Genomic DNA, 24,535 nt, shown 5'->3' with positions numbered 1-24,535 from the left:
CTACTGACAACTTTGCTCTACGCCAGAGGGCTTCAGGTTCGATATGCCGGTGATGTGTTAAGAGCACATTGACAAAGAAACAGGTTGTTAGAGAGAAATTGGTGTCGTGTCCCCTAAAACTAATCATTGTATAATGTTCTGGCTATCTCAAGGAACAGCCTGGAGGCAGGAGCATATGATTTTGGATGTTTACTTGCAAGAAAAGGCACAGTCTTCTGTTTTTTATATTGGGATGTACCAAATCAAGCTTGCGGGGGTGGTACATTTGAGTCTCAGATTTAAGGGAACTGCACATACAGTACATCTCCCGTAAGTCATATTGGGAGAAGTCAAACATTTTAGACAACATAAACATTAAGAAGAACTGATTTTTTGTTGTTGCAGTGGCGATGTGTTGGGGCTAACCTGTGCCTGAGTAGCGTCCCGTGGTTGGAGCGGAGCAGAAGTCTCCCTGAGTGGATGAAGGACTGGTGTGGGACATCTGGATGATGAGGGCCTTCTGGTGGTCCGACAGCGCCTGGATGTTCCCCCACACTCGCAGCCATCCAGACACACAGGAAAAGTTGGCTCCTTGAGCACAAACAGAACAATCTCTCATTAAAATACATGTGGAAGTAAGTTCAACCCATAAATACACAACTAAGTACTTATATTTGAACGCTGCCGGATAATGTTACACGGGAATTAGCCGCAGCAGGGCTCCTGAGTTCCTTTATGTTTCCACAGGTGTATAACGGCCTCTACAATTTGAAATCCTAAATACCTACTCTCCAACAGCGTCTGCCTGAACATAATAACAGATATTTAGGACAACTTTAGAGCTCCATGGTAACAGTGACGTGAGGTTGATTGCTTTCATATTCTCCCCAAGAGCCCCTGAGTGTCAGAGCTCTGTAATCATCTCCGTGTTCTCGCAGAAAAAACATTTCTTGCATTCAAAATAATCTTCCATATGTGATGGATTTGTCCTGAGGGGAAGTTCCTCACCTTGCAGATACAAGGCAGAGATGCCACAGTGACACTTTTGCTCCAGGTATTCGGCCACTTCAGCGACCCTCTTCCCCTGGATCAGACCACTGCATTCTGGGAGAAACAGAGACAAATATAACACTTTTATAGAAAGACATATTTCCTGTGTTTTGACCGAACAGATACCGTAACATTTTGTCAGAACAATGACCAACATGTTCGGTTTAAAATTCTCACACATTTAGGGTCTGTGTTTATTGGTTTGTTTTTGCTGTCTTCCTAAAGACACATTTTGGGCATTTTAAGCTTTATAAGAAACTGTACAATTAAGATTAAGACAGGAAACACATACCATTTACGTTACAGCCATAATGAATTTTGCATATTATCATAGAAATGTTAATATGGCAAAACTAAAGCTACATGTATTCCTTGATAAACTGAAATGGTTACCATTCAACGGCACTATGCATCGTTTAAACTTTATATAAATACATAATTCAGAGGTCAGAAACCACACTTATTGCACCCCTTGAGCCTAATTGTGTGACCCTGGGTAATCAGTCTGATGTACCGAGTTGTAAAGTGTCTCTTTTAACAATAATAATAATAACGTTTATTTATTATAGCACCTTTCGCAGTAATAGAATTCACAAAGTGCTTCACAAGTAGGGCTGCAACAAACGACTAATTTCATAATCGATTAATCTATCGATTAATGAAATGATTAATCGGATCGTTAAGGTTTTAACTGTACTACTACTTATATCGATACTGCTTATCGATCCGGTCCTTTTAACGATAGTATGAACGGTTCTTTTGACAAGAAATAAGGTAAACTAACTAAAGTAATTGTGAACAAAACTAACATTGCTTTTTAGTAATTAAATGCATAATATTTCACATCAAAAGAAACAACAATGTTTTAACAAATCATATTAAATAATCTGATGACAGAACTGTAAACAGAATAGCTGAAACTTTAACAAAATAAATAACTCAGTTACCTCTAATCATTAACCTATGTTTTTATAACTGAGTTAACTCTGTGTGTTGCTGCTAGCATACATTACACCTGACGTGGAAACGTTACTCGTGGACGGGGCTACAGAGCTGCTAGAAAGACAGTGGAACCCGGTGCATTCCTCCATCTGGATGTGGAACACTTTTGCTAAATGTTTAGACAAATTGCTCGTGTTACCGCCCTTACATGATAAACTGTTATTGCACTTTTGGTAACGAGCAGTGTCCACATCGAGACGGCTAAAGTTTAACAACACCTCGGAGCGCGTTCTCTCCGCCATCTCCTGCGTGTGTGTGTAAACTGCCCCGCCCCCTCGCAGGCGGGGGAGAGATCTCTCGTCTGAATTGGGAAGATCGAAAATACATTATAGACGCATTTTGTAGTCATATTGCATATTAGAAACGGAGTTGGCGACACTGACTGCGATATAATGTTTATGTAGCAATAATACATATGACATGTGTTTTAAATGTCTCCTGTACCGATAAAAAAGAGCGATAACGTTGGAGTGTAGAACACACGTGAGGATGTCACCAACGAATCGACGACTGAATTAGTTGCCAACTAATTTGGTAATCGATTTTAATCGATTAAGTCGATTAGTTGTTGCACCCCTAAGAACAAGTAAGAACAAAAGTAAAAATGAAGACCACAGAAACATGAATACAATAACCACATGAGGCAGAAATGTAAGGTCAACATAAAAACAAAACATAGACCACGTGGAGTCCTGAAAGGAACAGACATAGTAACAGAACACATCGCACACATTTCAAGTAGAAATGAAAGCCAATGTAAAAAGATGAGTCTTCAGTCGTTTTTAAAAAAAATACTACAACGACTGCAGAGCGAATGACTATAGGGAGAGAACTCCACAGTCACAAGGCACNAAAATCACAGCCCATTAATTTGGCCTTTCTTTCATGCTGTGCAAAGAAAACGTGCGTGCATGCGCGAGTCATGGTAAAATATCTGGATTAAGAGGTAGCTTTTTCTTTGCACAGCATGAAAGAAAGGCCAAATTAATGGGCTGTGATTTTAGTTTTTTTTAAGCAGTTCAATAATTTGTACGGCCCTCGGAGGATGTTGTAAAAATTAAAAGGAAAAAGGTTCCCCACCCCTGCTGTAAATAATAAGAAAACCCCTTGATTTATAACTTAACATCTCAGTCTTCTATTGATCTGAGTATATTATAAAGAATAGCCAGTTAATTGAAGCATTATAGCACAGGCCTTTGTCAGATGGTATATTACGCAGTTTTTTTTCTGCTTCGAATAGTTCTCTCTTTTTTCACCATACGTGTGTTTGCATCCCTGCACATAAACACATCGGCAAAATCCGGCTTACTTTGAGCATGTGTTTTAAACAGTTTAATCCCTTTATGAATTGTTTCCACTTGCGCCGTCCTTTAATTTCTTCATACAGCGGGAACCCAAATGAATGAATCCTGAGTCCAATAACCATCAAAGTCACTCCAATAGTGCTCCTTTATTACGCTTTCATCCTCCTTTAACAAAATACTTCACATTCATCCAGTTTGTGGGGCTCTTGGGAAAAAAGGTTGGGAACCCCCGCTTTAAGGTAACACGGGGTCGGATTAGAATTTTTTAAAGGGGGGTTCGTTTAGCATGAAACACACATAACTAAAGGTAAATTAAAAAAGAAAGTAGAAAGAAAGTCAGGTCATAGAAAACTATTTCTGCTCAAAAGTTAGCAATGATTGAGAGTCAGACCTAAACATTTCAGACGTGTGTATCTCACACTGCACTGTAACTTTTATTCATACCTTTCTTATTCATGTTTTACTACACTTTGCTTTTAAATGAGTGTTTTTAAATGCCATTTTATAATATGTTTCTTAATGCTCTTAATGGCTTTCATCTTGTAAAGCACTTTGAATTGCCTTGTGTTGAAAGGTGCTATATAAATAAACGTGCCTTGCCTATACTAAAACATGTCATTTGTTCTACAGTCTGCAGGGGAATGGCATTGGGGAATCGGGAGCAAAGGTCATCTCTGATGCTATACGAGCCAACGCACCGGGCTGTGTGGTCGACATCTGATCAGAGAAAAGAGCGGCACCTACTGTGGAAAGTTGCACGTGTAAAATAGAGAGAACACAATGCAGTGTTATCACATATAGGTGTATGTAATTAAGTCAAAGCTATTTGTGGGTACTAATTATCACTCTGTAAATGTTTCACTGTATTTTAAGATAGATGTTAACATATTTATTATGACATTATTGTTGAGGTAGCTGTTGCCATAAGGGATGAAACAAGACGTGACAAGGGTGAAAATATTTAGAGTGGCACCATATTTCAATTTAAAAATACACTCAGCATCCATGATAACATCTCTTTTGTCATTTTGTACATTTGCTGTATTTGCACAAGATCATTTGTTGTATAGCAATAAAATGGACATTGTCATTTATCGAGCAGTTTAATTCCAATTATTATTATTATGTCTCAAAATAGCCTGCTGTGCTAACATCGTGAGATTCACGATGAAACACTCATGACCACAATATTTAAAGAGTTCTGCACTCATGGCCCGAAAAGAATTACTCAAGCACAAAAACATCAACGAGAGTTTTAAAAAGTTTCTTGGAAATAGAAGCGACTCAAAAAGGATTGCTTTTGTGTCTTGTAAATACATGTTCTTTTATAAAGTTCGGTGGCATTGAACTGAGTGACGCAGAATAAGAAGTTTAGAAAGTGTATTTATGTTCACAAAAGCCAAGAAACTAATGGAAATAAATCACAGTGCTGAATGGTTATTATAACTATGATAAAAGCACTCAGCTTTCATCAACACAAGAGACCCTAATCGGTCCGAAGAGCCTCTGAGAGATGTGTGTGCGTGTATTTATGTTGCTCATGTTGGATATACACATGTATGCAAAGAAAGAGAGAAAAAAAAGTGAAGTCCATCATCCTCATGTTTATGTCATTTGATTAACAAAGCAGCAGTAAAAGCTTTGAATGGTATCTATGACAACCATCCCTATTGGGAACGGCATCCCGCAGTGAAAGAGATTTCCTATAAACAGGCATAAGCAATAATAATAACCATTGAGAATCATTATAATAATAATATCAATAGTACACAATGTTATGCAGCATTTCACACTTCAAAACAAAGTTACTGTTTTATCAAATTCAAACAATTTATTTGTTGCAGTTGCACCATATTAGAATAAAATAAATATTTATAGGCAGCAGTTATTTGCACCCAGGTGACCATAGTGAAGTGATATTTGCATACGCTAAACCTATTGAATACTTCAGCGGTAGCTCCATACTTCATGTGTGTTCGCTCATACTAAAGAGTTTTATTTGGCTGGGAGAACTTTTGGGTTTTGGCAGGACTTAGCGGTGGAGAGGGTGTTCTTCTAAGGCTCAGGTGTTCTTTGTAGAGCTGTACAGTATGTGGCTTGAGAGTCCAGTCTTTTTGGACAGACGTTCAAAATGGCGACCAGTGGTTCTGATCTGTTGGAGGTCAGCAGTGTAACAGGGAGCAGTGTGCACAAATGAGACTGCACGTTTTCAGGGGGGGCAGAGCATCCAGGGAAGATGAGAAACAGTTGCTGTAGTGTAGTGACTCACCAGTTCAGCTCGGGTGGAGGAGGAGGATGGGGGTGTACTGGGGGTGGGAGGTAATAAGGGAGTTAAGGTCTCTGGAGTCGATGTAAGTGACAGTTAAATAGATAATCTAGATGCAGAACGCAGTGGATTTGACGCTGATTGGTTCACATGTTATAATCTTAATCAAAGTGCATGGGTGCAAAATGAAAACTGTATCCAAACCTTTCTTTTTTAGCTCTGTTAAGGATCACAAGGAAAAATGTAACTTCATTATGTCATGGCACTTTCATGGTTAAAAAAAATGTCACATTGTTCAAGGCAGTTAATTAAAAGTGGTGTCGGGAAGTTCCATTTCTGTCCTGAGTCTTTTTCACCAAGTGTTCAGCTCTTCTCCATTTACATTAGCCATGATAAGTGAAAGTCTTGAGAGGGATAGAATCATGTGGAAAAGAGATTTTAACGCATGCTCTCTATAGCCTATAATGTGCTCTCCATTAAATCATACAATTACTTGTATAAATTAAGATGGACGTTTCGTCATATTACAGCAAACCACTATTGCAGCATAATGCATTTCTCCAGGAACATGTATTCTTTTAATGTATTTATGTATTGCCAAAATGTGGCAGAAAGAGTGTGTACTTCCTGCTTTCCCATTTGGCACAGATCTTTTTTCTTACTTATTTTTTTTTAAACGGTTCTATAACATTTTCACATGTTAATCAATCATGCATGACACACGTTTGCATATGGTATCTGTTATACAACGGGTGTCTAGTTTTACACCTGCATTCGCTGATTTATTTTGCTGTGGTCCGCTTGGTGGCAGTGAAAACAAATTGACAAAGCACTACTCATAGTTTCACCTTTGTTCAGACAGTAGTGTAGTGATGGATTCAGAATACTGTATATCACAACTGCAGCACCTGAATCTGTGAAAACAAAGCATTCGAGTGTTTTAACCTTTACTTGTTTTCTACTTGCCAACACTCATGAAATAGTCAAGGGACAAAACATATCCCTGATCTTCAGATAATACAATATATTCTTTTGAATGTCATCCTGTATATGAACATTTATTTGCTTATACTTGTCTTGTCCTCAAACTACATCATTTTTTTTCATAACATGAAAATAGAATAGCTCCAGGGGTTTGAAACAACAACTTATTGTGCTGTCAATCAAATCACAGTACTGAAGACATTTGAACTTAAAAGTCTTTGTTGTTGCACAAGTTGTCATGAGTTCCTGGAAATGGTTAGTGTTGATGGTTCTGATAAATCATTTGTATTGAATATTATTTATGTCCCGAGGCACATATGAATTTAAAGAGGTGTGTCTGGATACTTGAACAGTTGTTATTAAAATCCTGGCCTTATTTCTCCAAACACATAATTGAGGTAAAGTGACTCAAAATAAATGGCAGAATGAAAGAACCTAATTAAAAATAAGATGGAGATATCAGTAACCCGTATAGGTTGTGCTCAGGCCTTAGGCCCTCCTCCGTCCAATTAATTTTCAAGACATCCTGTCCACAAAATAATTACTTGAGGACAGTTAACAACACTTCAAACCTATCCTCGGTTGAGGTTGTCCTAAAATGCACTGATGATTTCCTCTGATTTCCTTTGAGGAAGCAATTATTTTACCTTTACAGCGTAAAATAAAAGCCCAGGGAATCACGCCAATATTCAGAGGAATACTTTTAGGCCTGTATAGTGTATAGTCCATAGTCTTGGCTAACCTGTATTGTAGTGGCTAGTTAGCTTAGCCTGAGATTAGTAACAGGAAACAAGCTAGACTGGCTCTTTCAAATGTAACAGAATCTACAAAAAAAATGGAAAAGGAGACATTAAACAAACTATAGAGGAGGTGCTTGAAGGTAGATTTTGTTGTTCTGTAAGACACAACAAAATCTGTTTGCAGTCTTAAAGCTAGCCTGCCTCCTAGCTCTAGCTTAATATTTAGCGTACAGACCATAGACAGCATGGTACAGAATTACATGAGAGAGGTATTGTTCTTCTAATCTTACTCGGCAGAATACATTTTCAAAATACCATATAACAGCCCTGTAATTTAAATCTAAGTAACCTTGACGAGAGGCATTCAAAGCTTCATTACGAAACCCGAAGCTTTAAATGGGAAAACTAATTTGGTACTTGTAGATCTTACTGTGAGTTGAGGCCTATGATTGACAGAAAGATGCAACTGTCTACTTTGCTTCTTGAATGGAATTTCAAGGCAGTTGAAGAAATTTTCATTATCCATATACTACTTGTGTAGCCTACTGTAGATGGCGTTAACTGTACCCAATGCAGGGCACATCCTGCACATGTTTACAGCCTTTCTCAGGGCGAAACAAAATCGTCACAGCTGAAATCTCCGCAGAGGTTTATTAACATTAGATGTAAAAGATTGACCTAAAGATCCAAAAAACGTTAACTCAATCTTTAATGTGTCTTTAATCAATATTTCACAGTTAAGACATGTGGACATAAAGACGTGAATGGATTTTGACAGCCACTTCACTTTTTAAGTGTCTGACAAATACAAAAAAAAGCCTAATTGTTTGCATATGTCTGAAGAGAGAAATAAACAATTGTTGTGTTGTGGACGGTAACTATGAGCTTCAATAACTTTTAATATTCACTGTTCATCAAGATTGTGGAGATTCATTTCCAACCAGTTATTGACCACATCTTCTTAGTCCAATAATGATATTCTTATCACTCAGCTAGACACCAGATCTGTTATTCAACCATCCATTTGTGCTGGTACTGCAAGCTGATATTGTCTCATCTAATTTGATCCAGGTAAAAGATGCCACATATTCACCTAAAGGTAGAGTATTTCTGAAATTAGTCATTTGTTTCCATTCATTAATATTTGCAAACAAGTTGCATTTGTGGATTTCTTGACATTGGGGAATCAGGGGGTCCACTGTGGTGAATCTATGGTAAATAAAACAATAGGCCTACTTATACATACATTTCACATTAAGTGTTTTTCAATCGTAAAAGGCTTTAGCAATATTCACCTTGATGGATAAGCTTTTTGAGATATCTCGCTTTCTTTTTAACTACAGATCAATAGGCCTATAGGGACTATAATTATTTAGGCTATGGCATAAGAGCACCATTTCCGCCCCTTATTTGCATCAATTAAGTGCAAACTGCAGATTTACATATATGTTCTATCTCTATGTGAGGCTTGTGAATATATGCTGTCTGTGTGACTGTGACTCAGTAATCAGTCGCTCATTACATGCCTAGGATATTAAAGAAATGCAAGAGCGGAAACGAGACACTTGTTGATAATTTGCAAGCCATGCGCAGAGCACCTTGGTGAGACTCGCTGCTTCAGGTGCAGTCAGTTATTCTGCAACCTCCAGGACGGAGCATCTGACGGCAGCTTTCTCCTTTCCAAAGACGTTTGTATGTAAGTAACATGCTTGTATTTTTTGTATTCTTGGTTCAGTCTTAACTAAACTTTTAGGATTACGCAAAATAAAATGAGAACATATTTTTTTCGGAACGCATTTAAGTGAAATGTCAAGAAAAAAATCAACTTTGTTGATTGTTAATTCTCTCTGGATTTCCTTTGTATTGATTACTAAATAATAGAGAGTTTTTCACAACAAATTCTACTTTTAGCCATATGGATTCGAATAAAACAATCTTAATAATAATAAGGTCATTATAACGTACTTTTTCACAATTAAAGTGCATAATCCCGGCAGTATTTGCGGTGCAACTGTGCTTAGAGAAGCCAGACTTTATGCAGTTTAAAGCTTTACAAGTTGTGTATGAGGTTTAGTTGATCCACATGATGTTGGTGTGCTGCTTGTTGTTGCTATAATGTTTGAGCTACCAAGATATTTAGGTTTCTTCTCACAGCTTGGTGCACTCAATCATTTACCTGTATCCTTGCCAGATGTTAAATGTAGTTGTGCACATTACTAAGAGCCAATTTGTAATATGTATACCAAAAAAAAAAATCACCTGTTGAAAGGCAAACTGACATATATCAAAACAGTGAGTCACATTACAGATGCAGATTTAATGAGCAAGGTCTGCAAACGACGGTCACTTGAAAATTAGACACCTGCTGCTTTTCTAAATTAGACTCCTGCAGTTCTTCTAAATCAGACTCTGTTTTTATATTCAGAACAGTATACTCTGCTTTTGAATTCCCTCTTGGGATGTTAACAAGGATTAACCTATGGGATTAACACTACAGATATTAACACACTTCCTTTTGGTCCCTGAACAGTTGAAGATACTCCTGATCTGTGAGAGGTTTAGAGATATCCCACTCTTGAAATGATAAGTGTTAAAGTCACATTATTCTACCATTGTACCATCAAACAGAGTGGGGTAGCTCTGCTATACAGTATAAGAAACTGATCCTTATCAACCCGCTACAGGCAGTGAAATTAAATCAGTGTCTGTCAGTCTGTACCCATGGTGGGTTACGCTGAGCCTAAGGTCGGACCCCCACAGATGACAGGGACATGGGTGCCTCTGAGGTCGCTTTGCTAATAAAAGCGTTTCCACAGCAGCAGGGCCACAGGCCACACTGCATTTCTCAGCGTGTTCTCAAGTGTTTATCAGCTAAATGTCATATTTTTGGACCTATGGCTTAAAATAAAAAAAATCAGGTGTTATGGGTAATGAACACTGCCTCCTGGTCAAAAATATTTTTGATTGACAGTAAATTGAGATCTAAATACAGCCCTCAACGAAAACTCTAAATAATGATCCGTTATGTTTTTTCATGTAAGTGTATTCAAAATACCTCAGCTGGATTTCACACAGCAAACATAATAATAATCATAATAATAATAATAATAATAATAATAAGACATTTCATTTATATAGCACACTTTAAAAACAACGTAATCTCAAGGTGCTTCACAATGTTATAAGGAGAAAATAACATGTTTTTATAGCACTAAAGACTAATGCAGTTTATTCAGGAATGAATCTGCACACCCTTTCTTGAAATCAATTTGGTCAGCACTTGCCAAAGTTTGCACTCCACTGCGACCCTTTCAGCTGTCAAAACAGTTTTGTTTTCCTTTTCTCCCCTCAGTGTTTCCAAAGAGGAAGAACATTTGACTGCAGTGATGGACAGGGCACAACAGATAACTGCTTTGTTCTGCCTGGTGCTTCTCAAACTGCTAAAGGTTAGTTTTTGGTCAAATACAATGGCAATCTTTCTTTAACGTGAAAGGTTTGATGACTTTAACCCTACTGCAGATTTATTTTTCCGGGAAGTTTGACATGAAAATGTATTTTCACAAGTGTTCTTTTGTAAATGTCCCTACAGTGTGCGATGGCCAGCGGGAAAGTCTTAGAGGAGACTTATCTAAAGTGGGTCCAGTATAAAGATGACTGTGTCAAAATGATAGAAAATGAGCCTCTACCTCAAGGTACAGTATGGGAAGCTTCAATCAGTTACTCCTCCAGCAAAAGGGATTATGGCAGAGGTTGAAAGTAAAGACAAGATCATCACGAAAATGTCAAATTATGCTACTCAAATTCCCATCTAAAATCTATGGCTTTTTGTTGAAGAGCAAATATTTTTTACTCAGCTCCTTTTTGTTTGTGTTTATAACAGGCTTGTTCTGCAACAGGACATTTGACAGATACGCCTGCTGGCCAGATACTCCTGCCGGCTCTATGGTCAACATCTCATGCCCCTTCTACCTGCCCTGGTATGACAAAGGTAAATCACACTTTTAGAAGACTGACTGACAGCAGCTCAACAAACTGAAATATAACTATATTCCTATCTGTCTAAATTTGATTATGTTTTGGATGTGGGGCAATATTGATTGTGAACCCCATAATGAGTGAATTAGTTAATACTGGCTAAATGTATATTTGCTTAGCAACCCTACATCTTTATATTTCAACCCAGTCTCACGGCATTTCGTGTTATAGTCACGAAATTAATTTAATCTATTTATTCGTGCTCACCAACACTATATTCACATTTTTTTCATGTCACAGAACGATTTTAAAAGCAATGTATTTCTATTGGTAGTATGTTTCGTGCCTGCACCACGTCTTTTTTTCCGGTCGGGACTTGGAATACCAGAAGCTGTGTGGTTCATAAAAACATTTTCTTACCCTAAGCCTAACCCTATTCCTTTTATTTTAAGTTGTATAATGTCTGAGTTTTTTTGCCGTCCGCAAGGAAAATAAATGGGGCTCAGAGCCTCAGAATACTGAAATCTGTATTTTTTGTCATCTTTTTTTCCTTCTAATTATTTATTTGAGAACTAGTCACCATTTATCATTGAAGGAGAAACTACAGCCAGCAGACAATTAGCTTAGCTTAGCTTAGCTTAGCTTAGCTTAGCTTAGAATGATGACTGAAATCAGGGGGAGCCAGAGCTGCTAGCTTGATCTGTTTCAAGGTCATAAAATCCATCTCACAGGCCCTCAAAAGCTTATTTATAACTAAGCTTATTTTTTAAGTTGAATCCTTAATTAAAAAAGGTGTAAAAACAACACATTAACCACTGCATTCCCCCCCAATGTTTAGACTTTGACATGTTGATTGCAGGGGCTGGGGATTGAACCACCTACTTTCTGATTTTTAGCCCATTTAACCCCCTTAGCCACAGCAACCTTGTATTGAGAGAGCGTAGTTTTTTCCCCTTTGGAATGACCAATGATACCAAAATGATAAAACCTTTAGGGATTTGATTTTTTATGTAATATGTATGTTTAGATTTTATTGTGCTTGTATATGCAAATGTCTTTGAGTTCATTTCCCCGTTATGCTGGAATGATAAGCTGTCCAGGCTGTTTACACTTCTGCCTGATCTGTGCTGCAATTAGCTTTCACCCCCTGTCACTATAATAAGGTGTCATTAGAGTGGGTAATGACTGACTGTCTGACTGTTTCTCCCACAGTGTCGCAGGGCGCTGTGCGTCGGCTGTGTGGCTCTGACGGCCTCTGGGAGAGAGGGGACAACGGGCAGGTGTGGAGGGACATGACTCAGTGTGAGGAGGAAAAAGAGGTCACGTCTCAAGAGGTGCAAAAACCAAAATGTCTCCATCTCCGTTGTTAATGTGTTGCTACTTGTTGCTCATTTATATGTATGACATGATAAGGCTATCCGAGCTTTAAGGCAGGGCAAACCTTTTACCTCCAACAGTGTGTGAATAAACAGATGAGCACTATGATTACCATTAATTACTTTTAGGGATATGATGGAAACCTGTGGTGTAGGAGTTGAGAGATACAATTAATTGACCTTCACCTGAAACGACTAACCTTTGCACAATGGCAAGAATCCATCTGCAATTAACGCTGTATTGTTGTTATATAATCCTATGAATATTATTTAGCTGTTTAACAAAGTTAATTGCGGGTACAACAACAACAACAACAACAACAACAACAACAACAACAACAACAACAACAATCAACAATCAACAAATGTTGCAGATAACCACCAAGGGTTTCTTCCTCTTGGAATTTTGCTTTAGCCCTTCATCCACATCAGAGAATTTAAAAACAAATGTTTTGAGTGACATGGATGTCCCCCCTTCCTTATCTGATTGGTTGGGTTTATTATTGATATCGTGTATTTTTAAATTCTGATCCACACAAAGCCTTGTGTTATGTGAGCCCTGATTGAAGATGGGAATCCTATTTGATTAACCTGTAGACTTCCTTTTGCATGATTACACACTTTTACATCTCTATTTGATCCTTCATGGTATCTATTAGTGAATGTATATAATGACCACCGTATTTTTCTATTTCTCATTAATATTGTATATATATTTTATATTTTATGGACCCCTGGTGTCTTTCTATTTCCTGGTATGAGTCTTGACGTTATTAGTTGTTTCCCCTGCTGTTTTCTGTCTAGCAGTGGCTGATCATTTGAGCTGATTGCTGCCTTTTTATTGCCCTGTCAAAGGATTTATAATCTGGAATCAAACCATTTTTTCCTGGATTTGCACTCACCTGAGGTGCATTATCAGAAGCTGCAGTGAAAAGACTTGGTGGATTTGAAATCAAACAACACAATTTGAAATATCTTGATTTTGTAAATCACAACCAGTTGGTAATCCCAAATGATTATTTGCAGATACTACATCCCTTAATCTTAATGCTGTTAAGAATAAATAATAGGTGGTAACTTTAGTGAAGCAATCTGTTTTCTTCCCTGATATTGACAGGTCTTGATTTGTCTTCACAGCTGTGGTTCAAACAACTGATGTTGAGCTTCAGGATGTTGTACACTTTCGGCTATTCCTTGTCGCTGTTTACGCTCATCACGGCTCTTATTATTCTTATGAGCTTGAGGTAAGCTGTCAAACAAGAGAAGTGATTAAAGGGTTATACATTTACAAAACAACACAAAAGATGCTAAATCAAATCTGCCTATTTTAATTTGAAGAAGCCAACAAAATCAAGATCAGAGAAGCAAGATAAATATACACATTTAATGCCCTTGATATACCAAATTTAAACGTGGGGTATTTGTATGTCTCCCGACAGGAATCTGCGTTGCACCAGGAACTACATTCATGCCAACCTCTTCCTGTCTCTCATCCTGCGAGCCGTATCGGTCATTATTAAAGACACCATGCTTGACCGCCACTGGGGAAGAGAAATCATGAAACAAACTGATGTAAAGGACATGCTCAGTGACGAGGTGGGTTTGTTGTTATTTGTTGAAGTTTAACACTTTAATGGGCGGTTTTGGCGCAGTGGTTAGAGCGTTGGTCATCAGATCAAGAGGCGTTGGTGAACTCCATTTTAAATCCCGCCTCGGCCGCCACTGCGTCAGGCCGTTGTGTCCTTGGGCAAGACACTTCACCTGTATTTGCTCCTGTGGGTAATGTCCACAGTAATGACTCTTACATGTCTAATATGTGTAATGTGTAATTGTAAAGCGCTTTGAGCACCTGTAAAAGCGCTCTAATAAAAAATGTAATGCATTATTATTATTTATTATTAAACATTAGCCTTTTGTAACTTGTATGTGTTATTTCCATCCCTTTTAGGCTGCTATTGGCTGCAGGATAGCTCAGGTAGTGATGCAGTACTGTGTCCTGGCCAATCACTATTGGTTCTTTGGAGAGGCCATTTATTTGTACTCTGTGCTTATTGCCTCAGTGTTCATCGACAACAACAAATACTTTCCTTACATCTGTCTTGGCTGGGGTAAGTACCTTCTCTGGGATTCATTACCTTTATTTCTAATATTGCAAAACATCATATTATATATACAGTATATCAGGTTGATACCATATCCATGCCAGATTTCAACAAATGTTTTAGTATGTTTACTTATCAAACCAAAAAGCACCCACACTGAACCCTGCAATATTTTCTGATTTTGTCGCAGGAACTCCACTTCTTTTTGTGGTTCCATGGGTGGTGATGAAGCAATTGAAAGAAAACAAAGAGTAAGAGTGTGTGCAGGTGGTTGCCCTGTTTCCATCTGTTCATCATTACATTTATGCTTTCACAGATCCATATTAGAGAGCAGAGAAATTGTAACAGCTGCGTCTTTTCTCGTCTCAGGTGTTGGGCTGTCAATTCCAACATGAACTACTGGTGGATCATACGTTTCCCCATCCTTCTTGTTTCACTAGTGAGTCATCATCTGACATCTGTATAATATGAATGTCTACACAGAACATAGTAATTAACATTACGATTTTCAACAGATCAACTTTCTGATTTTCATCAAGATCTTGAAAGTCGTTCTTTCAAAATTACGAGCCAGCAGCCAAAGCAGATTTGCGGATTACAAACTCAGGCAAGTTGTCTTAGCTTTTTTCAATGTCGACGATACATTTCATATTTTCAACTCTTAACATTCTCGCTGTTACAGCATGTCACAACATCAAATGTTGACAAGAAGCATTGTGATGGTTTTATTGCTCTGCTGTTTGTTCTGTCCTGTTAGGCTTGCCAAGGCAACACTCACCCTCATCCCTCTGTTTGGCGTTCATGAGGTTATTTTCATCTTTGCAACAGATGAGCAGACATCAGGTGTTCTGCGATACATTAAAATCTTCTTCACCCTTTTTCTCAATTCATTTCAGGTAGGTTTAATTCAATCAGAGAGAGATGCTTTCTTTGCCAATATATCAAAAATAATGTCTGTTGTGTTCCTGCATAGCAAACTTAATAAACAGGACTTTTCTGTGGTTCCTCTGCAGGGCTTTCTGGTGGCTGTGCTTTACTGCTATGCCAATAAAGAGGTTTGTTGTTTCATCTCATACTCACATTTTCCATACCATACATAGAAGGTTCTCGATGTCACATTATCTGAAATACATATATTAATCTATATGGAAAATGTGTGAAAAAGTATGTCTTAAATCATATTAAAACATTGTTAATAATCCTGATAATGGGGAGATCTTTATTGAGAAACCCATCTAGAAGGAAAAGCGTGTATTTGATTTTATAAATACCGTGATAAATTACTTAATTTTTCAAGTATGGACTGGAAAATGTCATAAAATGTTACACCAAATAGTACAGTCACTCTGAAATGGATTGTATTAATAGCATAATCAATACTATTGTGAATGGTATTTGAAATGGCTCACCTCCCCTTTGTTTGCAGGTTAGGGCAGAGCTGAAGAGGAAGTTTCGCAGCTGGAGGATAGAAGCTGAGGTTGTTTGCTGTGGACAGTGACTAGCTGTTTTTGGCTCTCGTGTGGAAACGTTCTCCAACGCCAAAGTGACAGAGCGCAACAGATCCTCCGTAACGACCACAAGAGCAATGACTGATGGCTCACCGACTCCTGAGAGTTCACTTCTTTCTAGACGCCAACTTCAACCAACTTCACCACAGCCTAAAGCTTCTTTGCTGCAGAATCCATCAGTGGTGAATCGAGACAATTCTATGCGGCATTTGGACCAGGAGGACATTGGGCAATTGTCAGTGGCAATGCAGGTGTCCTTCCTCATTCACCTTCAAGACCCTGTGGAGTCACTCCCAAATGCTGTAAATATGGACTCAGATTGAATATGTTTTGGCATTGACTGTACATTTTAAGATGATATTTGGTCTGTTGTGACTTGTGAATACTTAAAATTGTGAATAAGTAATTGTTATATGAGTTGTACAATTGTGAACAAGTGATTGTGATTATTTAAGACTTTACTATCTTTCATACAAATGGAGTATAGAAATTAAACGTATATTTGTTTACACTAAATTGTTTAATATGTGATTGAATATGTAGCCCCTGTAGGTCACTGTGTAACCGGTGTCGTTAAGCGGTCTCTGCGTTGTGTTTTGCGTTGTTCATGGATGACCCGAGCCAGCATACAGCTTTGACAATCTCCGTTTTATTACTGACAATCTGACAACAGATATAATGATCAGTTTTACATTAGGTTTCCCTCACAGTGACTCTTCTCACGTGGAACATTTACAAAAAGGGAAAATCCAGTCTCTGATTGTGTTACGTTATTATGAGAGTGCTCTCATACTTGTTTGATTCTGAAATTGTATATTTATATAAATATATGTTTGTGTGTATGTCCGCATCTGTAGCCTGTTATTGTCTCATTATACCGCACTGTGAATGAATTCAAAGTAAATATATAAGTCGTCATGAACACATCTGTCCATCAGACAGAGTGCTGCTGTGCCTCCTGTCATCATTAATGGACATCTCTTTAAAATGACCGCTCAGAAGAGACGATTTCTAATTTCTCTAAATGCCTGCTGCTTCCACTCCTCTCTCTTCGGTTCCCCTCCTTGACTCCTCCACTCGCATCTCCTGTGGGCGGGACTAAGTCACGAGGATAGGAGTCGAGGAGGGGAAATTAGACAATTGAGAAGCCTTTAATATATAGGGGGGGGAAGTCCTCACAACAATAATGTCCTGAGCACAGCGACCACACTTCAGAGGTTCCGTCCACTGATCTCCTTGTCAGGTATTGAACATTCAATAAAAAGAAGAACACAGAATTATTTAATATAAAACACAGAATTTGTGTTTTCATACAAAATGATTTACAAATAAACTCCACTGCATATTTACAACTGTTAGCCTACAACTGGATAAGATATATATGTTGAATGAACAGAATTATAGCATTATAGTAATCAGAAACAGTGTCTTGAAAAAGGTTATAAATGTCAAACTTTAAGTCAATCTACACCTGCACTGTCTTCTTTATAACAAATATTGGGTTAGCCTTTTTGCTTTCATATTACAAAAAACAGTGGTGTAAAGTTAATAAGTACATTTACTCAAGTAAAATGTATAATTTTGAGAGACTTCTTCTTTACTTCAGGATTTATTTATTTGTGCTACTGTACTTCTACCCGACTACAATTCAGGGATAATGGTGTACTTTACTTTTTAACACATTAATAAGACCAGTTAGATCGGGTAACTTGCACAAGCTACCCTACAGCACTTTTATTTAAGTACAACATCTGAATATTTCTCCAACCTATGCTAAAATAACACAGTTTCTTCCTGAATTTCTTTTTTGCTCTGTGAACTCCATTACCCAGAAGCACCAGGAAAAGCAACGTACTTACGTCATGAACGTCGTGCTGTCGTTGGCAACGGCGGAGGCTGGAGCGGGAAGGATACAACTCTAGCAGTTGTCAAATCAAAACTGTTGTTCACTCGCTTCCCGGGAGAACTGGGAAAGGTCTCTTATCTCAAAAGTGATGTGAAACTAAATGTGTTATCATAGTTCTTCACTGTGGCATTCTGATAAGGAGCTTTACTGTTCATTTAGCTGTCTGTTTGCTAGCTAACCTCTCTAAAGCCCCACTAGCTGCTCGTGTTGACAGCTGCAGACACTGAGACATCAACAACTCCTGTTTGAAGCATTGTGTATCAATGGCCTCCAAAGGTAAAATTAACCTTTTTAATTAAAGTCTTGTCCTGTTCACTTGTTAACTTATAACGCAAATAGTATACGTTGCTAACTTATAATGTCAATAGTTTACATTTGTTACTTATGAGTTGGCCTATCAATGACATACATTGACTTCAATTCTCAATGTTAATCTGTATATTAATGTTGATATTCCATAGAGATACTCTAGGTATACATATTTCACTGTTGATATATACATATGTACTGTTCTTTTTTGTTTATGTATTACTGTTAATACATGTATATCTGCTGTTTTTAGTGTATTTTGTATTTCATTTAATGTTGAGTTCATGTGCAATGCTGCTGTGACAACATCATTTCAAAAACTGGGATCAATAAAAGTATATATTATCTTATCTTATCATACAACCAATATTGTAAGACAACTTGATAGTTTAATGCTGTTATTCACCTTGTTTTGACTTCCCAGGTTGGCAGCATCCTTATGTCAACATATTCAAACATGTCAGGGTTGAAGACTGGAAACGGTCGGCCAAAGAGGGGGAAGTGTCAACATGCACGGTAACCTTGCTGCACACTAATGTTGTACTTATGATATTTAAAGTTATACTTCACCCCCAAACTATCTTTTGTATACCAATCACTCACTGCTGTAGGATTGATAAGTGACTGTTAAAAGTGTAGATTTGTCTATGGTAACTATGGTAGCTTCGCATGAATTTCATTTCAGCTAGCGACAGGTTTTCACACGGGATAGAAAACCCTCAATACCATTTTTTTTCAAATCCTGCAGCATAGTTCCATTTTCTGTACGCTCAGTATGTAGAAAAAGTTATATTTATGCTTTTCATCCAATGACAGACAATTGACAGATTGATTTGGTTTTCTGAGAAGAAGAATTAACTTTATGTCCTTGATAAATCTCCTAGGACAAGCGCCTGAAGTGCTCAGTGTTCAGGATCAGAGGTCCTGTTCCTGCCAACAGCTTCATCATGATACCCAAAAACATCAACCAGTCTCTGGGGCTGACCGGTCGCTTCTTCTACCTTCTATTCAGGCCCACCCCCGGAAAATACTTTGTGGTCCACCTGGATGTTTCTGCCGAGGTATCGGATCAGATTTCATTGATATGTTTGTGCTACAGTATCTTAACGATATTTCATTTTTTTTAAAGGTCCCATGTCATGCTTTTCCGGTTATTACCCGTCCCCTTGTGTGTTATGAAGGTTTCAGCGTAGATTCTGGTACTTTAAATCATGTCACACTGTTGGATATAATTAGCTCTCACAGTGGGAGATTTTCATTGGTTTTACATAACTCTTAAAAATAAAACCACAGCAATTTGCTTAGTTGCAAAATATTCAACAACTATCTACTATAAATGCCGCTATGGTGTATGTGAAGATTTAATTGATTTTAAAATAAATACATTTTCTTTCTCTTTCTCTTTCTCTCTTGTGCTTTGATGTGTAGGAGGGCCAAGTGGTCCGTATCTCTTTTTCCAACATGTTCAAAGAATTTAAATCCACGGCTACCTGGCTTCAGTTTCCTTTCTTGTGCGGAGCTGCAAAGGATTCAGTCTATGAAAGCACAGCTAAATCTGCAAGACATGGTAAGATACAAGAACAGCCATACTCATCTAGATATGATCCATTTGTTGCATGCCTTTGCTGATAGTTTGCTGTATTTTGTATATAAATGTAAATAATCTTGCAATATTTGTGTTTCTGTGGTCCAGGCTTAGTGGGTCCTGCTCCCACGTCAGTGCGTTGGACCTGTCTGACGCTGGATCTGCAGTACACTCTCTCTGTCTACCTCAACGGCTGCTACAGTCAACTCAAGAGCATTAAGCTTTGTGCCAACATGGCAGTGAAAAACATGTTCACCAGCAACCTGCTGCTAGATCCAGGTGGGACTAAGATGGCATAGATATTAACAGTATTATTATATCCTCTTTGTTTATAGTTGTGTATATCCCTGGTGGTTTTATACAAGTAAGCAAGATGATGTCATGTGAAAAAAAAGACAAATGCTGTTCTCTAAAAAGCACTCTAATATAAAGAAATGGTGTTGATCTTAAACCCATTGCTTATTCAAACCATTTCATTAAATAATCTTAATTAGCAAACAACATTGATAACCAAGAATATTTAGAGCACACTTCAAATCCTTTAAGTGGAAACAAAATCTTCTCATACCCATCATTCTGCCCACTGATACAACATGTGCATTATTATTATTATTAATAATGTTCTATAATAACGTGCAATCACGTATCTGCCACTACGTTTTTTTGCACTACTAAATACTGCTTGTCAATGTACAGTATTTTACATTAATTATGTGACCGTCTATGTTTCCTGTAGGTATTTAATTTCTATTTTTACTGCACTGTTAGTGTACCGTTTTATTATTATGCTGCTGTGTTTATTGTATTTTTGTAACTCTGGCACAACAATTTCCTTCGGGATAAATAAAGTCCTATCTTATCTTATTCCTCATTAAACTGCAACCTCAGATCTGTAGATAGTGTCCTCTTAGTGACTCACGTATCCCATCTTTACTCAACAGGTCTTTCCTTCAGTGAAGCCAAGCTGATGGGTCTGGTTTCTTCCGAGGGAACGGGTCCCGTCCCCAGAGACATGTCATTTCCTGTTCCCAAAGGAGGCTCCTGGCACGACCTCTACGATCACATCAGGTATGGTAACCTCACCTGGAAACTCAATGTACATCGCTGATATTATTCTAAAAGCAGAATCTACCCTGAACTCCTTTTTGTCGTTTTTGGGGCCGTGATGTTTGGTAGTTTATTTTGAAATAGTTATAATCCCTGTTGAATGTCACTGATGTTAACAAAACAAAGAATAGTCCTGACTCTTCAAATGCCAATGTATTTAATTTCTTCTCCAGACTGGTGACAACATATTGGGCTCTCTAGTCAGCGTGCTGCGCTGGTTGTTTTTTGTATTTTTTGTTGATGTTGTCTTGTTCTCTGAGTGTATTGGCTGATCAAAAACCTTTAAGGTGCCACCTACAGTGTGTATATGCTGTGCTTGTTAAGTCAATGAAAGCAATTTGGCTTTGTATTATCAACCAAATATTCATCAGCTATAATTTCATTACCAGAATAAAAACATAACAATACAAACTTCCCATTATTGGCTATTTATGAATTTGGGAAACTGCAGCTGCTGCTTTCGTCACAGTTTACATCTATTTCGTCTCTCATCTGATCTCATCCTTCCTCGACAGGTTTCCCTCAGGGGGAACGAAGCTACCCTTTGACTCCATTCAAAAAGACCCTCCCAGGCCCGAGGCTAGTGAGTCATGAACTATCACACTTCTCAACATTCATACAGTATTTAAAGCTTTTTACTGTCTTTGCATGCCATAGTCTCGGCATTTTGATTCAAACTTAAAATGTGCATGTCCTCTCACAGGAATTTCTTGTAGCTGTGGTACTGCATGTTCTCTCTTCCCCAGGTTGTGTCTCTGACCAAAGAAGACCAATTAGAGAGGAGCCTTGCTTTGTCAGCCTCAGCAAACCCGTTCAGGACCGAGTGTCCCTCATCCAGCAGATCACCGCTCCAAAATCAGTAAGACTTAAGTGGGGTTGCACAATTAATCAACATTTTATCAAATCGCAATATGTGCTTCTTAGTGCAAGTTATGGCTCACCAACCTTAAATGTTAACACAGAGAGAGATCAATAAAACAAAAACACAAATATGGTTGAGATTAATTATTATTCAGTTTCGCAACAAACAAATAATAATGGGGAAACGTTTACCTTGCTTCACAGCAACCAATCGCAGAAATGCCCCCAGAGTAGAAGTTTCACATAGCCATATATAGCTTCTAAATGACGCACACACATGAGAACAACATGCAGCCCACCACACAAACATCCTTATCACATGTATGTTCCAGATGTCGAAAGGTCATTATCTCATGACGTCTTTAGGAGTCTTGAAGGATATTGAACCTACCCAACTAACAACACTTAACTCAATTATATCTGAGGAAGACCTCTCCTGCTCTTCTGCTGACCCTAATAATTACGGAAGAGGCGATGGGTCCTCTTCTCTGGAATCCCAACTCAAATATACATTTGTCTAACCATGTGACTAGGCATAAGACTGATATGACAAGACGATGGGGCCTCTCTGACCTATGCATAACTTTAAATGAATACATCTATTGATAATTCAAAGACCATGGATAAGTAGCAAAGAGACTCATAAGCCTCTCTAACTCTGCAGACGGAAATTCAATAACACACATTATAGCTTACCATGTGACCTTACTGAATAAGCCAGAAATACGCTGTAATAAGGATTCTGCCATAACATGCTTGTGCAATGTTCTTCACTTTGAATTAAGTAGAATCACAATAATCCTTGAATACGTTTATGTTATGATTACAAAATAATCAGTCCCTCCAATATTGTGAACCATATTGCAATTGCAAAAGCAGTCAGAATATTTGAAATTAATCAATTTTTTTACAAATCATGCAGCTGTTGGGTTCAGAATTCCAGAAAAGACAGACAACTTCTAAGTTTAACTATTTATTGTAAAGAGAGCAAAAGATATATATTACTTGGCCAAGGACTCATCACGTCTTTGGGAATCACAGGCAGCAAAGCTGTAATCTGTAACCACCAATATCCGTCAAGAGCCTCGAACCTCGTGCGACAATACATTTTATGATTGGTCAAGACTAGCTGAAGAGATATACCGCGGATTAGACTTGGTTCTCTTTGGTGGTGCGCAGACTCAGATAGAGTCTCTTGGGCAACACGATCCTCCCAATCAGCATTCGGCCGGCCTGTGGAGAGTCCCTCCCTACTCTGGCACCATCATACTCATTTGTTTTCTCTAACGTCTCTTTCAGATATAGGCGGGAAACATATGTGTTGCTTCCCTAGCTTTTGGGGGAAGCGCGGCTCCCATACCGAAGTCAATGGCCGGTGGCGATGTGCTGTTCTGACTACCTCTTTGTGTTTTCTCAGTCTCTGCAACTCGACCCTTGCTACTTTCAAATATTGCAAGCTAAACACTTTCTCATGTAACTTTTCCCTTCGTTCCTCACAACCACATAAAATGAGGCACTATAAGCTTATAATGTAATAATAAGAATCATTCTTTCTAATGTTATATAAAAATTAGGGATGCACCGAATACTTCGGCCGCCGAAAACTATCGGCCGAAAATGGTTAAAAGTTCTTGCACCGAAAAAATATCACCGAATGTCAGAGAACAGGGTTACGTTGGTAAACTAACGTGTATTGTTGTGATGACGTAAATCAAAACGCGGCGACAAGGCACGGCGCGTGACCATGCTCGCGGCTGGCTCACAGCCAACATGTCTGCCGGCTTGGAGATATTTAAAAATATCAGAGAAAGAGGCGGCGGATTGCGATTTGTAAACGTGTTCGCAGCTGACATTTCTCGAGGGGGTGTAACTGCAAAGACTTTTCACCACTTCGGGATAACTCCACCACTTGAAATCAAAACACCCCGGAACAAATATGCGGAGTAAGATCAAATCACAAGCACTGACAGCGAGAGACTGTTCAGCGCTGCCCTCATGTTGCTTGATTGATGAGAAGAGGAACAGACTTATGGCTGATAAAGCAGAGAAGCTAATGTTCATTAAAAGAACCTCCCACTTTTCCTTAATAAGTAGACGAGGCTGGTTTATCATAAGTTTATCTAGTTCTAGACGTCTACTCTATACCCACTTTCCTGAACAATTTTCAATTGTGAGTTATAATTCACCATCTCCAGGTTATCATTAGGGAGAAATGACAGCAGCACAGTGTTCACATATTGTACCTTTCGGTAATTCTAAATGATACAATGTTTGTTTACATTGCTCATGAGGACAGACCACCTTATTTGCAGATTCTTGAAATTGTAATTTAATTTGTAATTGATTGGGGATTTTATCCAGTTTTTACTTTATGTATCTTTATACCATGTTTACTACTTTGCTTATGAGGACAGACAGCCTTATTTACAGATTCCTTGAAATTCAATTGTAATTTCATTTGTAAATAGTTACATTCATGTG

At 38.2% G+C, this 24,535-nt stretch overlaps 2 protein-coding genes across 2 annotated transcripts in view; both read left to right on the top strand.

Moving 5' to 3' along the window:
* The first annotated feature begins 8,868 nt into the window (after positions 1–8,868).
* On the top strand, positions 8,869–17,086 carry gipr (gastric inhibitory polypeptide receptor). The gene is made up of 14 exons (XM_010772168.1): positions 8,869–9,021; positions 10,678–10,771; positions 10,915–11,017; positions 11,206–11,313; positions 12,513–12,634; positions 13,814–13,920; positions 14,116–14,272; positions 14,625–14,784; positions 14,969–15,029; positions 15,148–15,217; positions 15,294–15,385; positions 15,536–15,674; positions 15,792–15,833; positions 16,205–17,086. Exons 2-14 carry the CDS (start codon positions 10,712–10,714, stop codon positions 16,274–16,276), a joined length of 1,293 nt encoding a protein of 430 aa, XP_010770470.1. The 5' UTR covers positions 8,869–9,021; positions 10,678–10,711; the 3' UTR covers positions 16,277–17,086.
* Positions 17,087–18,188: 1,102 nt separating this feature from the next.
* wdr90 (WD repeat domain 90) overlaps positions 18,189–24,535 on the top strand; it is a 34,513-nt gene continuing 28,166 nt past the window's right edge. Inside the window, exons 1-8 of the mRNA XM_010772197.1 lie at positions 18,189–18,468; positions 18,926–19,017; positions 19,386–19,562; positions 19,930–20,068; positions 20,195–20,365; positions 21,028–21,154; positions 21,709–21,776; positions 21,940–22,063. Coding sequence (XP_010770499.1) covers positions 18,456–18,468; positions 18,926–19,017; positions 19,386–19,562; positions 19,930–20,068; positions 20,195–20,365; positions 21,028–21,154; positions 21,709–21,776; positions 21,940–22,063 — 911 coding nt within the window. The 5' untranslated portion in view covers positions 18,189–18,455. The remainder of the gene's footprint in view (positions 18,469–18,925; positions 19,018–19,385; positions 19,563–19,929; positions 20,069–20,194; positions 20,366–21,027; positions 21,155–21,708; positions 21,777–21,939; positions 22,064–24,535) is intronic.

Source organism: Notothenia coriiceps, unplaced genomic scaffold, assembly GCF_000735185.1.
Source record: "Notothenia coriiceps isolate Sejong01 unplaced genomic scaffold, NC01 NC01_scaffold00010968, whole genome shotgun sequence".
In the NCBI taxonomy this organism is placed as follows: domain Eukaryota; kingdom Metazoa; phylum Chordata; class Actinopteri; order Perciformes; family Nototheniidae; genus Notothenia; species Notothenia coriiceps.
This window is presented reverse-complemented; position numbering and strand designations above follow the sequence as displayed.